Source organism: Myotis davidii, unplaced genomic scaffold, assembly GCF_000327345.1.
Source record: "Myotis davidii unplaced genomic scaffold, ASM32734v1 scaffold217, whole genome shotgun sequence".
Classification (NCBI taxonomy): Eukaryota; Metazoa; Chordata; class Mammalia; order Chiroptera; family Vespertilionidae; genus Myotis; species Myotis davidii.
Genome location: NW_006290034.1, coordinates 43327 through 56675, shown reverse-complemented (window position 1 = coordinate 56675; position 13349 = coordinate 43327). Strand labels below are relative to the sequence as shown.

At 52.9% G+C, this 13349-nt stretch overlaps 5 protein-coding genes across 5 annotated transcripts in view; 3 read left to right on the top strand and 2 right to left on the bottom strand.

Moving 5' to 3' along the window:
• Positions 1 to 5684: 5684 nt before the first annotated feature.
• LOC102772385 (histone H2A type 1-C) lies at positions 5685 to 7406 on the bottom strand. Its single transcript, XM_006762908.2, has one exon. The coding sequence runs from the start codon at positions 7177 to 7179 to the stop codon at positions 6787 to 6789; it is 393 nt and encodes a 130-aa protein (XP_006762971.1). The 5' UTR covers positions 7180 to 7406; the 3' UTR covers positions 5685 to 6786.
• Positions 7407 to 7473: 67 nt separating this feature from the next.
• Positions 7474 to 7857, top strand: LOC102772674 (histone H2B type 1-A). Its single transcript, XM_006762909.1, has one exon. It carries the CDS (start codon positions 7474 to 7476, stop codon positions 7855 to 7857), a length of 384 nt encoding a protein of 127 aa, XP_006762972.1.
• A 287-nt stretch (positions 7858 to 8144) lies between these two features.
• LOC102772960 (histone H2B type 1-A) lies at positions 8145 to 8562 on the bottom strand. The gene has a single exon (XM_006762910.1). It carries the CDS (start codon positions 8526 to 8528, stop codon positions 8145 to 8147), a length of 384 nt encoding a protein of 127 aa, XP_006762973.1. The 5' UTR covers positions 8529 to 8562.
• A 338-nt stretch (positions 8563 to 8900) lies between these two features.
• Positions 8901 to 9442, top strand: LOC102773241 (histone H2A type 2-C-like). Its single transcript, XM_006762911.2, has one exon. It carries the CDS (start codon positions 8909 to 8911, stop codon positions 9392 to 9394), a length of 486 nt encoding a protein of 161 aa, XP_006762974.2. The 5' UTR covers positions 8901 to 8908; the 3' UTR covers positions 9395 to 9442.
• Positions 9443 to 10006: 564 nt separating this feature from the next.
• Positions 10007 to 13349, top strand: part of SLC17A4 (solute carrier family 17, member 4) — a 10185-nt gene continuing 6842 nt past the window's right edge. Inside the window, exons 1-5 of the mRNA XM_006763095.2 lie at positions 10007 to 10185; positions 11124 to 11247; positions 11774 to 11967; positions 12582 to 12815; positions 13128 to 13215. Of these exons, the coding sequence (XP_006763158.1) occupies positions 11157 to 11247; positions 11774 to 11967; positions 12582 to 12815; positions 13128 to 13215 (607 nt within the window). The 5' untranslated portion in view covers positions 10007 to 10185; positions 11124 to 11156. The remainder of the gene's footprint in view (positions 10186 to 11123; positions 11248 to 11773; positions 11968 to 12581; positions 12816 to 13127; positions 13216 to 13349) is intronic.

Here is a 13349-nt window from a genome sequence, read left to right as displayed (position 1 = left end):
CCCCTCCATGTGCTCAGTGTTGCTGGGTGACTGGCTGTGGAACCCCTCCCCCGCTCAAAGGAGGAGGAATCTGATTGACTTTCAAAAAGACGCTGTCCCCTCCCCCCTCCCCCAGAACTACCGAGAAGAACATGGGGCTCCCTGACACCTGCTCTGTCTTTGTTAATAGTTAACCACAGACAAGCCATCGGGAAGGCGTGCTCTGACCCTGCAGACTGGACTCGGTGCTCACATCTGCTCTCATCATGGCTGTTTCTCTCTCTCCCTCTCCCTTCTTCTCTTAAATAAATAATATATTTTAAAAAAGCCCCGTTGAATGGGGCTCGCGGTTAGAATCAAACCTCCTGTGATGAGTGTCTGAGAAGGTCACCCACCCACGAGCTGCAGCAAAGCATGTGGCTGTCGGGCTGTTGCTGCTGAGTTTATGTTCGGGGACGAGAGTGCCAAGGGTGTGAGCCTCGGGGGGCAGAGAGGAGAGCCCGCTAGTGGCTGCCAGAGCGAGTGTCCCCGACTCATGCCCTCACCACCGTGTCCCCTCTGCTCCAGATGAAGGTCTTCGACAAAAACAAAGACAGCCGGTTGGATCTCAGTGACCTGGCCAGGTGAGCAGCTGGCGGCCGTGTCGTCTGTCCAGGGTCAGCGTCCGAGGGGGGGGGGTACCACACACCCTTCTTGGTGGGAGGCAGAGGTCAGGTCTCCCCGAAGCCCCTCTCTTCGTGAAGATCCCGCAAGCTCTTCCCACCAGACGCACAATGCATGACCTACTCATACAATGTTTAAGCCTTTGGTTAATTTCCAGAGTTTTGAAAAAGTTTGTGTTTTTTGTTGTAGCTTTCTTGTTGCTTTCATGGAGGAGAGAATTTTCATAACCTGGTATTGTGCCATTTTCCACCAAGATAAATTTTTTAAAAATATTTATTTATTTCAGAGAGGAAAGGAGAGGGAGAGAGAGACAGAAACATCAGAGCTGAGAGAGAACTATTGACCGGCAGCCTCCTGCACACCCCACCCTGGGGATGGAGCCTGCAACCCGGGCCTGTGCCCTGCCCGGGAATCAAACCTGGGACGCTTCAGTCTGCAGGCCGACGCTCTATCCACTGAGCCATGCTGGCTGGGTCACCAAGATAAATTTTTAAGTGTCTCTCTGATGACTCCTAATCTCTATGAAAGTCTTTCCCAAGTAATGTCTGTCTGTGTTTGTATAGCCTATAAATTCTTATTTTCCAAGCACCCATCCACCTGCAGAAGAATCTGGAAATTGCCTGCCCCTTCCTCGCATCCGGGTTATGAATTTGCTTTAACTGAGCGTTGATAGATCCTCATGTCAATACTTTTTTTTTTTTTCCATTTAGGATTCTGGCTCTTCAGGAAAACTTTCTTCTCCAGTTTAAAATGGACGTGAGTAGGGACATTTCTCTGGACGGGTTTCTGGCGCGTGTGGTTCTCGGGCGATCTGAGAGGGAGGAGGGAGAAAGGAAGGCATCGTCTTGTCTTAAACGTATCTGGAGGCTGACAAGGCTGAGTGAGAATCAAGGGCAGTGGTTCTCAACCTGTGGGTCGCGACCCCTCTGGCGGTCGAACGACCCTTTCACAGGGGTCGCCTAAGACCATCCTGCATATCAGATATTTACATGACGATTCATCACAGTAGTAACATTACAGTTATGAAGTAGCCACGGAAATAATTTTATGGTTGGGCCACAACATGAGGAACCGTATTTAAAGGGCCAGAAGGTTGAGAACCGCTGCTCAAGGGATAAGAGGTCATCGACTCAGTGTGGGTAAAACCGTCCAAGACCCGGAAGAAAGAATACGACTGACGTGCCGCTGCCGGGCTGACCCGTCTTCTCCGCACACAGGGCTGCTCCACTGAGAGCGGAAGCGGGACTCTGGGAAGGTCTCCGCCCACTAGGACGTGGTAAGTGCACCGCCTCGCGTGGGGCCGGCCGTCTCCGCGTGGGGCCATCCGTCTCCGCGTGGGGCCATCCTCACCTTAGAGGATGAGTAGCAGCCCACCTGGGTGTCGCTGCGTCAGGGTACCCTCAGCTTCTCCAGGTAACTTCCGAGAACCAAGTGAAAGTGGGCAAAGGATTATTTATGGTTGCAAGAGAATAAAAATCAACATTTTTCCCCTCTTTGGATCCAACCTGGACTAGCATGCTCAAAAGCTAACAATCAAATTAAGAAAACTCGGCATCAAGCCCACAGAAACAGAGGCAAAGTCAGACCTACTTTTTCTTAAAAACGACTCCTCTGAGGGGGTTCATGATTTGGTCTTTTTGTTGTTGTTGTTAATCCTCACCCGAGGATAATTTTCCATTGATTTTTGGGGAGAGTGGAGGAGAGAGGGAAAGACAGAGAGAAACATCGATGTGAGAGATACATCGTAGATTGGTTGCCTCCTGCATGTGCCCCAACCAGGGCCTGGGCCGGGGAGGAGCCTGCAACCCAGGGACATGCCCTCGACCGGAATTGAACCCGGGACCCTTTGGTCCACAGGCTGATGCTCTATCCACTGAACCACACCAGCCAGGGTTATTTTTTGGTCTTTTTTTTCTGGGAGGGGGGTAATAACTCTAAAGCACAACGTGTGGCATAGAGATCGAGTGTCTTGAGGACAAGGCAAGGACATGCAAGAAGGGAGGAAAGCAAGGCGGACGCTGGGGAAGGTCTAAGAGACGCTCCAGAGACAGGCCAGACGGGACCCTGGGAGTCAGATTCTGAGCACAAAGGAGGCACCTGGTGGAGGCGGGCAGCACAGGGCGGCCGTGTGCGGCCTCGGGACCAGCTCCCTGGCGTGGACCCGGGCCTAGCCCTGTGACCTCAGGCGGGCTGCCTGACCTCCCTGGGCCCAGTTCCCTGATCCGTATAACCAGGGGGTTGAGGCTCGCAATGCCTGCCCCTTGGGCCGTTATGAGATTCACTGAACCCGTGTGGATGAGGCTCTGAGAAACCGTGTCTGGCTTAACCGCTGGTTGAGTGCTTGGTCAATACCCCCGGGAGCAGATGTGTGTTAAACGTGACGTTAAAGATTCAGGATAAAGGAAATTTGAAAAGATTAGCTGCGTTGTCATAACTGGAACTTTAGCGAAGAACCGGAAATATTTCAGTGTACGTTGCATTTTATAGACGTTCTCATAAATCAAAAAGTCTTGCGTACAGATCACATAATAATTCCAACATGCTCACTCCATCGAGTTCCTCTTGATTTAAAAGATATATTTGCGTAATGACCAAGTCATTGGCCAATCACAGTGCAGACCTAACATGTCCGTCTGGCTCTCAAGGGATTCACACGGCGCCCAAGTAACGCCTGTTCCCGGAAGCCTGTTTGCAAAGCCAGTTGGGAAGCGTTTGTCACGTTGATGGTGTTGGCAGGAGCCAAGAGCTCAGAGCTGCTGCTTCCCATGTTGTTACAGGGGAGGCAGGAGGCGGGGTAGTTTACAGTGAATTCTTTTAATTTCCGTGGAGCATTCACACCCTCAGAGAACATAAGCTAGAACACGCCATTCCTTTCTTTCTTTTATTTTTTTAAATATATTTTTATTGATTTCAGAGAGGAAGGGAGAGGGAGAGGGAGAGGGAGAAACATCCATGATGAGAGAGAACCATGGATCGGCTGCCTCCTGCACGCCCCACACTGGGGATGGAGCCTGCAGCCTGGGCCTGTGCCCTGACCGGGAATCACACTGTGTCCTCCTGGTTCCTAGGTCGACGCTCAACCACTGAACCACAGGGGTGGGCGAAGGCAGGCTTTCTGTGAGCACTGCCCTGGGGACAGTGTCCTTGGCCTTTAGGGACCTGCTGAGGGAGGGGCGGCCTCGGCCACCCTGGTGGGATGAGGAGGGGCATTGCTCCCCGGGGGGGCCTCTCAGGAGCAGGGGTCCCCGAGCTGGTGAGCCCCAGGGAGGGGGCCTCCAAGGGCGGCCACTGTCTTGCCTGTGGACGGGTCCTTTCTGTCCTCAGCCCAGCGTCCGCGGGGCCGACCTGGAGAGGCCCCGGGAGAGCCTTCTGCGTCACTGCCACGTGAACCGGGACGGGAAGATCCCGAAGGCAGAGCTGGGTCTGTGTCTCGTGCTGAGGAGCAGCCCTGACCCGAAGGCGGCTCTGCTCTGCGCTCGGCGTGCGGCCTGGTATCTGCGCTTCGCTGTCAGGGGGTACCGTGAGCGAACTCTGTAGCAGACGGTGTGGGATTTGTCGTGAAAGATGTGGGCCCTTGTTTCTAATAACTCGGTGATTTTCAAACCTCCCTTCCCCTTTCAGGGTCCCCCCCCCCACAAGCCTCTGTGAACCCTGTCATCCCCCCGCAGTGATGGGGCAGGGGCAGCGTACCCACCCTGTGCTCTGTGCCCTCCCGTGACCTTCTGCCGTGTCTGCCCGCTGTGCCTGCTGTGCTGTCTGCAACTCGACTCTGACCTGGAAATAAACCTGCAGCTGCACACGGACATGCGCTGCTGACTGCATTTGGTTGTGACCCTTGCAGTGTCTGTGATGGTTTGACAGCCCCACTGCTCCTCTACCTGGAGGGGGGAAGGGCACGACCCTGGTGGGAGCACGCCGGCCGTCCTTTTTGTTCTCAGGTGCCCTGAGTGTGGCAGGAGGAGGGACTTCAGGCCCGGCCAGCCTGGCTCAGTGGTTGAGCGTCAACCTATGCGCCAGGAGGTTGTGGTTGGATTCCCAGTCAGGGCACAGGCCCGGGTTGCAGGCTCCATCCCCAGTGTGGGCTGTGCAGGAGGCATCCCATCTATGATTGTCTCTTATCATGGATGTTTCTATCTCTCTCTCTCTCTCTCTCCCTCTCCCTTCCTTTCTGAAATCAGTAAAAATATACTTAAAAAAAAAAAAAGAGGGACTTTATTCAGGTCGACTGTTCACAAGACCAGGAGACGCACCACAGCCCCTGCCGGCAACATCCCGCCTTGAGTAAGCTGGGTTCTCCCGTTGGTCCTGCAACGCCCTGAGCTGTGCGACTTCACTTCTCTACACTTTGTGCAAAGTCGGAATAAAGAAGGAGCGCGTCAGACACTCGGGGAGATTGTGTGGAAACACCCTCCGGGGCCGGCAGTCCTACTGGTTTAGGGGCCAGTGAGAAGCTTCTCTCACTCCCCACCTTCTCCTTTTCTGTGACGGCTCCTCTCCTTGGTCCTCCATACTGGCCTGGGGGTCACCATGTTTTGCTTGTTCAGAATTGCAGTTCCTCTGCTATTCCCGAATAAACTCAGTCGCTGTGCAATAACTTTTGTTGTTTAACTTAAAAAAATGTTATTTTTTTAGGGAAGGAGGGAGAGGGAGAGAGAAACATCCATTGGCTGCCCCCTGTATGCCCGCTCTGGTCAACCGGGGCATGTGTGTTCTTACCAGAACCGAACCAGTCACCTCTGGGTGCATGGGACAAGGGCGCTCCACCCACTGAGCCACGCCAGCCAGAGCTGGTTTCACTTTCAAGCCGGAACCTGTTAACAGGCGTGTTCCCGGTTTCTCATTGTGAAGTCACGCCCTCTCCCCTGTCCACATTCTGTGCTTTGGCAAGTCTGGGAGTTAAGCTGCCTTGCTTGATGGGGAGCATCTAGATGACATTTTTGAAATTCTTGTTTAGGAAAATTTTCACATATCCCTACTCGCTCAGTCATTTATATCATTATTCTGATTTTTAAAATGTCACAGTTTAAAGTTATTGGCAATGTTCTAAACATCTAATTTGTTCCAATATCTGTGCAAGTTTTATCTTCTAAATTTTTCCTTCCTTTGTGCCTCCTCCAATTGTATGCCTTAATACTTATGTACATTAATTCAAGAGATAATTTCATACTTAATTATCCCTAATTAACATATTATGTAGTTTATTCTCTTTAACTTTATAGGACTTTAAATCTTCACACCTGCTTCTATACATGTCTGTGTAGAGTGTCCAGCAATATGTTTTTTTAGCTAACCAATTAGATTCTTTTTCTTGGAGATCAGCTAAACTTGAATTCTGTACAGTAATTTTGTATTTGACAGCCTAAATGTTCATTTACTTTCCAATTTGACTTGGTATTTGCAGTGGAAACAAACTAAAAATGTCTTTTCTTTGTAGTTAAAACTTCTGAAAAGGACCAAAATTCCCTAATAATTTCAAAAAGTTATGATGGAAGAACATGCCACATTCCAGCCTCTGAGGATGACTAGATTCTCTCCATCACATGTGGCATCAAGCTCATTTTTGAGATACATTTTGCTTTACACTTTAAGAAAATTCCATTTACTAAGCACGTGTGTGAAGTCAGTTACCAAATACAGTGACCCCGTTACCACGTGGCGAGGCTGACTTGCTGACTCCTGGTTGCTGCTGCCTAAAGATCTCATAGGAACGGTACGAGCACTTTTGGAGGGACGCAGCCTTGTTAGATTGACTTTCGTCCTTAGACTGCCACAAGCTAACCTGGAAGCTACATGGTTTATTCTAACCCGTCCCTTAGCTCCATTTACCTGAGCCTTTCTGTAAGGTTCCTGCTCGCATCAGCTCAGGAACGGGGTGTCAGCGCGCTAGAGGACGATTGTTCCTCCTCCCAAGGGCTCCAGTAGCTAAGCTGGCGGCTGCCAGGGCCCAGGAACCTCTGCTTTCCAGCCTCAATGTTAAAGGACCTGCTATTAGAACCAAAGGTCGTCTCCAGGTGCCGTGTTTCCTAAGAAGCTCCCCAGAGAACCACACAAGCCCAGCTTTCTGCGCTGTGACAGCCTTTACTGAGGATCTGAGTGGCTCTGAAAAGAGCCTTTGGTTTCTTTCTCTCTAGATGTTCAGGTTCCTCACTTGCCCTTGGCCTTGTGGTGGCTCTCGGTCTTCTTGGGCAGCAGCACGGGTTGGATGTTGGGCAGCACGCCGCCCTGCGCGATGGTCACACCGCCTAGTAGCCTGTTGAGCTCCTCGTCGTTGCGGATGGCCAGCTGCAGGTGGCGCGGGATGATGCGCGTCTTCTTGTTGTCGCGGGACGCGTTTCCTGCTAATTCTAAGATCTCGGCTGTCAGGTACTCCAGCACGGCCGCCAGGTACACGGGCGCGCCCGCCCCGACGCGCTCGGCGTAGTGGCCCTTGCGGAGCAGCCGGTGGATTCGGCCCACGGGGAACTGCAGCTGGGCTCTAAATGAGCGAGATCTGGCCTTGGCGCGGGCCTTACCGCCCTGCTTGCCACGCCCGGACATAACTTCAGATGGTGGTAGCAATAACGGGAAATCTAACCAAAACACGCCACAGAGGGCCTATTTATAGTCTGCCGTAGGTTGTGACTTGCCATCTGATTGGCTGACTGGCGGATGCTTATCCAATCAGAAATCAGTACTGAAATCACCTCATTTGCATATACGTCACTGCCATTATCCAATCAGATGGGGCTGCCCAGCGGTCAGTTGAAGGCCACCCTATAAATACCAGGCTTTGGGCCACCAACCGCTGTTCACTGTCCTGTGTCAGTTGGAGTGTGCGGCTGAGCACGCACCATGCCGGAGCTGGCTTCGAAGGGTGCCACTATTTCCAAAAAGGGCTTTAAGAAGGCCGTGACCAAGACCCAGAAGAAAGAGGGCAAGAAGCGCAAGCGCAGCCGCAAGGAGAGCTACTCGATTTACATCTACAAGGTGCTTAAGCAGGTGCATCCCGACACCGGCATCTCGTCCAAGGCCATGAGCATCATGAATTCATTTGTCAATGACATATTCGAGCGCCTCTCTGCTGAGGCGTCGCGCCTGGCGCATTACAATAAGCGCTCGACTATCACCTCTCGCGAGATCCAGACAGGCGTGCGCCTGCTGCTGCCTGGCGAGCTGGCCAAGCACGCCGTGTCCGAGGGCACAAAGGCCGTCACCAAGTACACCAGCTCCAAGTAGGCGCGAGCCCGCGGCCTCACTTCTGACCCAAAGGCTCTTTTCAGAGCCACTTAGACACTTTCTAAAAGGGCCGTAAGGTTTTTAGCTGTGCACCATTCATGGCTAGTTTAGCCTAGTATTTGTGGTTCACATTTGGGGCAAAGTCAGTCAATGCCCAGAAAAACATCTATATGTCAATGGCCAGACTACCAATGTTTAGAGCAAAGACAGCTCTTTTTCAGGAAATGTAGGTGGCTCTTAAAAGAGCCTTTGAGTTAAAAGGTCATCTATCTGGTGGCCGAATCCTTTTATTTGGAGCTGGTGTACTTGGTGACGGCCTTGGTGCCCTCGGACACGGCGTGCTTGGCCAGCTCCCCAGGCAGCAGCAGGCGCACGCCCGTCTGGATCTCCCGGGACGTGATGGTTGAACGTTTATTGTAATGCGCCAGGCGCGATGCCTCCCCCGCGATGCGTTCAAAAATGTCATTAACAAATGAGTTCATAATACTCATGGCCTTGGATGAGATGCCGGTGTCGGGATGCACCTGCTTGAGCACCTTGTAGATGTAAATCGAGTAGCTCTCCTTGCGGCTGCGCTTGCGCTTCTTGCCCTCTTTCTTCTGGGTCTTGGTCACGGCCTTCTTAAAGCCCTTCTTGGAAATAGTGGCGCCCTTCGAAGCCAGCTCCGGCATGGTGCGTGCTCAGCCGCACACTCCAACTGACACAGGTCAGTGAACAGCGGTTGGTGGCCCAAAGCCTGGTATTTATAGGGTGGCCTTCAACTGACCGCTGGGCAGCTCCATCTGATTGGATAATGGCAGTGATGTATATGCAAATGAGGTGATTTCAGTACTGATTCCTGATTGGATAAACATCCACGGGGCAACCCCATCTGATTGGATAATGGCAGTGACGTATATGCAAATGAGGTGATTTCAGTACTGATTCCTGATTGGATAAACATCCACGGGGCAACCCCATCTGATTGGATAATGGCAGTGATGTATATGCAAATGAGGTGATTTCAGTACTGGTTTCTGATTGGATAAGCATCCGCCAGTCAGCCAATCAGATGGCAAGTCACAACCTATGGCAGACTATAAATTGGCCCTGTATTTGCCCTGAGGGTGTCTTTTCCCTACCGCTGGGCATGTCTAGCATCATGTCTGGATCGGGAAAGCAGGACAGCGAGTCTCGCCCCAAGGCTGTATCTCGCTCCTTCAGGGCTCAGCTGCAGTTCCCCGTGAGCCGCGTGCATCGCCTGCTGCATAACGGCAACTACGCGGAGCGCATCGGCGCCGGCGCATCAGTGTACATGACGGCGGTGCTGGAGTACCTGGCGGCCGAGATCCTGGAGCTGGCAGCCAATGCAGCGCGCCACAACAAGAAGACCCGCATCGCCCCGCGCCACCTGCAGCTGGCCATCCGCAACGACGAGGAGCTCAGCAAGCTGCTGGGCAAGGTGACCATCGCGCAGGGCGGCGTGCTGCCCAACATCCAGGCCGTGCTGCTGCCCAAGAAGACCGAGAGCTACTACCAGAAAGGCCAGCGGAAGTGACCTGCATCCCGGGAGAGGAAACGCTCAGAAACCAAAGGCTCTTTTCAGAGCCACCCACAGGGTCAGAAGGAGCTGAGGCGAGACTGACTGACAAGCCCCGGCCGGTCTGGCTCTGGGTAGAGCGTCGGCCGCAAACTGAAGGGTCCCGGGTTTGATTCCGGGTCAAGGGCACGTGCCCGGGTTGCGGACTCGGTCCCTGGTGGGGGTGTGTGTGCAGGAGGCCGATGATGATGATTCTTGTCGTTGACATTTGTCTCCCTTTTCCTTTCTCTCTGAAATCAGTAAAAACATTTTTAAAAACTGAGTAAAGAGTGGACTTGACCCCAAGTAACCCAACAGGACGCTGGAACTAGCCTGGCTGGGACAACGAGCCTCAGGCCATCCGCTCTGGTGTGCGAGACACTGGGCGGTGGAGCTCACGGTCCCGGGAGCCGCTCTTCAACACCAGACGGCAGTCCTGGCGGCAGGAAGGCCTTTCCCACGGACAGACTGACCCGAGATGCCCCGGGACAGCTGTCAGCAGGGACTGCGGGGTGTCTGTCCGATAAGAAGGGACCTTGATCTCCTGGGCGTGAAGCAGGAGGGAGATTTAATGAGCTTGGTCGACTTGTTAATTAGACGAAAGCAGCAAAGTCAAACATTAAGCCTCAGAGCCAGTCAAATCTGCCCATTTCGCAACCGAAGGGCTAAAGGTTTCGGATAATCATTTACTTCTTGGGGAGTCAAAAAAGTGCGAAGCTGAGAGACACTCATTTGAAAGGAATGAGGACCCTGCACTCTACCTCCCTCAGGTCAGCCTTGGGTCTTTTTTCCCTAACTGCTCTGCCTTTGCGTCCGGGGACTGGGTCTTTCCCCAGGAGCAGCTTACCTTGCTGGTCAGGGATAGAGATTGTGCGGGTGGGGAACAGAGCTCATCTCTTCTGAGATAATTCCCGAAAGTGAGAGAGGAGGGAGAGCCCCAGGACTCCAGGGAAAAATCTGCCGGAACAACCCTCTGGTCATTTTCAGAGGGAACCCCCCACCAGCTATCGTCAGCCTCCAGATAACCTGTTAGAGCCAACAGCACCCCAGGCTTTCACAGCACCCACCAGCTGACGCCTCTCACTCCCCGTGACATCCGTGGGGATATCTCCAGGGCAAAGGGCTTAAGAGCGCCGTGTCTTCTATTTGACTCAGGAAGTCTAGACACTGAAAACAGTGTTTCAGGTCATTTAACCCATTGGAATCTTCTGGGTGAAATTTCGCTGAAGATGGTCAAGCCCTGGACGATGTGGTTCAGTGGGTTGGACGTTGTCCGGTGCACAGAGAGGTCTCTGGTTCGATTCCGGGTCCGGACACATGGCTGGGTTGTGAGCTGATGCCCACCACGGGGCCTGAGAAGGCAGTGATTGATGTTTCTGTCTCCCTCTCTATCCCTAAAATCAATAAAAACATTAAAAAATATGATTGTTGTTTTAACATCCAGTGCTTACTGATACCAATTGAGAGACAAGGAGACCCTGAATGGGAAGAAAATTACAACCCTTCAGGCACTCCAGGCCAGATCCCTCATTCCAGACGCAGAAACTGGGACCCCAGGCCTTGACCTTCCCAGACACACCAGGTCTCCTGAACCCTAACCTGGTATTTTCCCACCAAACATTTCCTCTAAATTCTTAAGAGAACCGGGGCAGTGTCCTGTACACTATAGGATGCTTCTATTTGCTTGTGTGTCCTTTCATTCCCGCAGGTGAACGTCAGGCCCCGGGAGAGGAGGGACGCCATGTCCACTAGAGCCGAAACCACGGCCACCACGGGGGGGCCGCCCTGCAGCGGGGACGGAATCACGGCTCCAGTGCCAGCCTCCAGCAAAGGTGAGGGCGGGCGCTGGTTGTGGAGAAAGCCGGGACCCGGTGACCTCGGCTCCTTTCTGGGGGTCTGTAGCATCTCCTCGCTCCCACCAACTGCCACGAATTCTATAAGCTATAAAGAATGTCTACTGAGAATTATTTCATGTCGTGCAATAAACTTGAAGGTCATAAAGCAGGTGTCCAGGCGTGATCTGTCGCCAAGGCAGGAAGTCAGAGCAGATGCCAAATAGAAGATCTGGACTCAACCTCAGCGTCTCTGACTCTAAGTCCAGGAGGCATGGCCGTAGGTCTCTGCTCGGATTCGACCCAGGCCTGCCTCAGCGCGCCCCTCCCCTTTGGTCTGGGTTCTGAGGGGGTGTGACCCCGCCCCTCCCGGGGGACAGGTGTCTGCCGGACACAGCCCCGTCTGCTCTCCCTGTGCTGCTGCTCACAGACCGGCGGCCATCGCCTCCCCGTTCCGGACGTCGGAGAGGGGGCGCAGAGAGAAATGGACCCCGGTGACCAGGCCTTCTGTGCCCTCTCGTCGCAGGCATGTGCTCGGTCCGACACGGGCTGGCCCTCCTCTTGCATCTCTGTAACTTTGCGATTTCCACCCAACAAATGAACTTGAGCATTGCCCTCCCAGCGATGGTGAACGGCACGGCCCTGCCCAGCCCGCCCAATGCCTCTTCCTCTGTCGCCCTGGGCGACAGGAACGGAACTCTGATGGGACTTAAGGTGCTGGTATGTTTAAGGAGACGCGACCCTTTCTGTGGCTTCAATGGCTTGATCTAAAGCAGCGGTTCTCAACCTGTGGGTCGCGACCCCTTTGGGGGGTCGCCTAAGACCATATATAATTACATACTGTTTTTGTGATTCATCACTATGCTTTAATTATGTTCCATTTGTAACAATGAAAATACATCCTGCATATCAGATATTTACATTATGATTCATAACAGTAGCAAAATTAGTTATGAAGTAGCAACGAAAATAATTTTATGTTTGGGGGTCACCACAACACGAGGAATTGTATTAAAGGGTCATGACATTAGGAAGGTTGAGGACCACTGATCTAAAGGGTTATTTATTGAGTTTGGCCGGCGTGGCTCAGTAGTTGAGCATCGCCCTATGAACCAGAAATCATGGTTCCATTCCCGGTCAGGGCACATGCCTGGTTGTGGGCTGGATCCCCAGTGGGGGGCGTGCAGGAGGCAGCCCATCATGATTCTCTCTCATCATTGATGTTTTTATCTCTCTCCCTCTCCCTTCCTCTCTGAAATCAATAAAAATATATTTAAAGAAATATTTAGCTCTCTCACCAAAGAATAAGCAGCAAGGTTCTCTTTGTCACCCAGGCGCCCGTGTATGCCTGGAGCCCGGAGATCCAGGGGGTCCTCCTCAGCTCCCTCAGCTACGGCTCCTTCGTGGCCTCGATCCCCAGTGGCTATGTGGCCGGGCTAGTCCGACCCCGGCACCTGATCGGCACCGCCCTGTTGACCGTCTCCGCCCTGAGCCTCTTCATCCCGCTGGCGGCGGAGGCAGGTGTGGCCCTGCTCATCGTCCTCCGGACCGTCCAAGGCGTGGCCCAGGTACCGCGAGGCCGTCTCAGTCTGATGGAATATGATTCTAGAACGTCTCAGAAGCCCGGGCTGGTTTGGCTGGGGGGATAGAGCGTCAGCCTGCAAACCGAAAGGTGTCGGGTTCAATTCCAGCCAAGGGCACACTCCTGGGCTGTGGGCTCAATTCCCAGTAGGGGGTGTGCAGGAGGCAGCTGGTCAATGATTCTCTCTCATCAGTGATGTTTCTTTCCCTCTCCCTTCCTCTCTGAAATCAATAAAAATATATTAAAACAATAAAATGTTTCAGATGACCAAGAGTGGAACGTCCCCCTGCCCCCACAGGTGATGATACAAACCAGCCAGTATTTAATTTGGGTGAAATGGGCTCCCCCCTTGGAGAGGAACCAGCTCATCACCATTTCCATCTCAGGTAGGTGATGCCTCAGGGGCGCCTGACAGGCCTGGGGCCAGAAGCCACACCTTCTCCCATCTCCTCTGCCTCCTTCCGTGAAAGCACGCCCTACTCTTTCTCTTCCTTTTTCAAAAAAATATTTTTCTTGATTT

Bases quoted from the DNA above. Each gene is read 5' to 3' on its own strand.
- LOC102772385 (XM_006762908.2), bottom strand. From the start codon at position 7,179: ATGTCCGGGCGTGGCAAGCAGGGCGGTAAGGCCCGCGCCAAGGCCAGA.
- LOC102772674 (XM_006762909.1), top strand. From the start codon at position 7,474: ATGCCGGAGCTGGCTTCGAAGGGTGCCACTATTTCCAAAAAGGGCTTT.
- LOC102772960 (XM_006762910.1), bottom strand. From the start codon at position 8,528: ATGCCGGAGCTGGCTTCGAAGGGCGCCACTATTTCCAAGAAGGGCTTT.
- LOC102773241 (XM_006762911.2), top strand. From the start codon at position 8,909: ATGGCAAGTCACAACCTATGGCAGACTATAAATTGGCCCTGTATTTGC.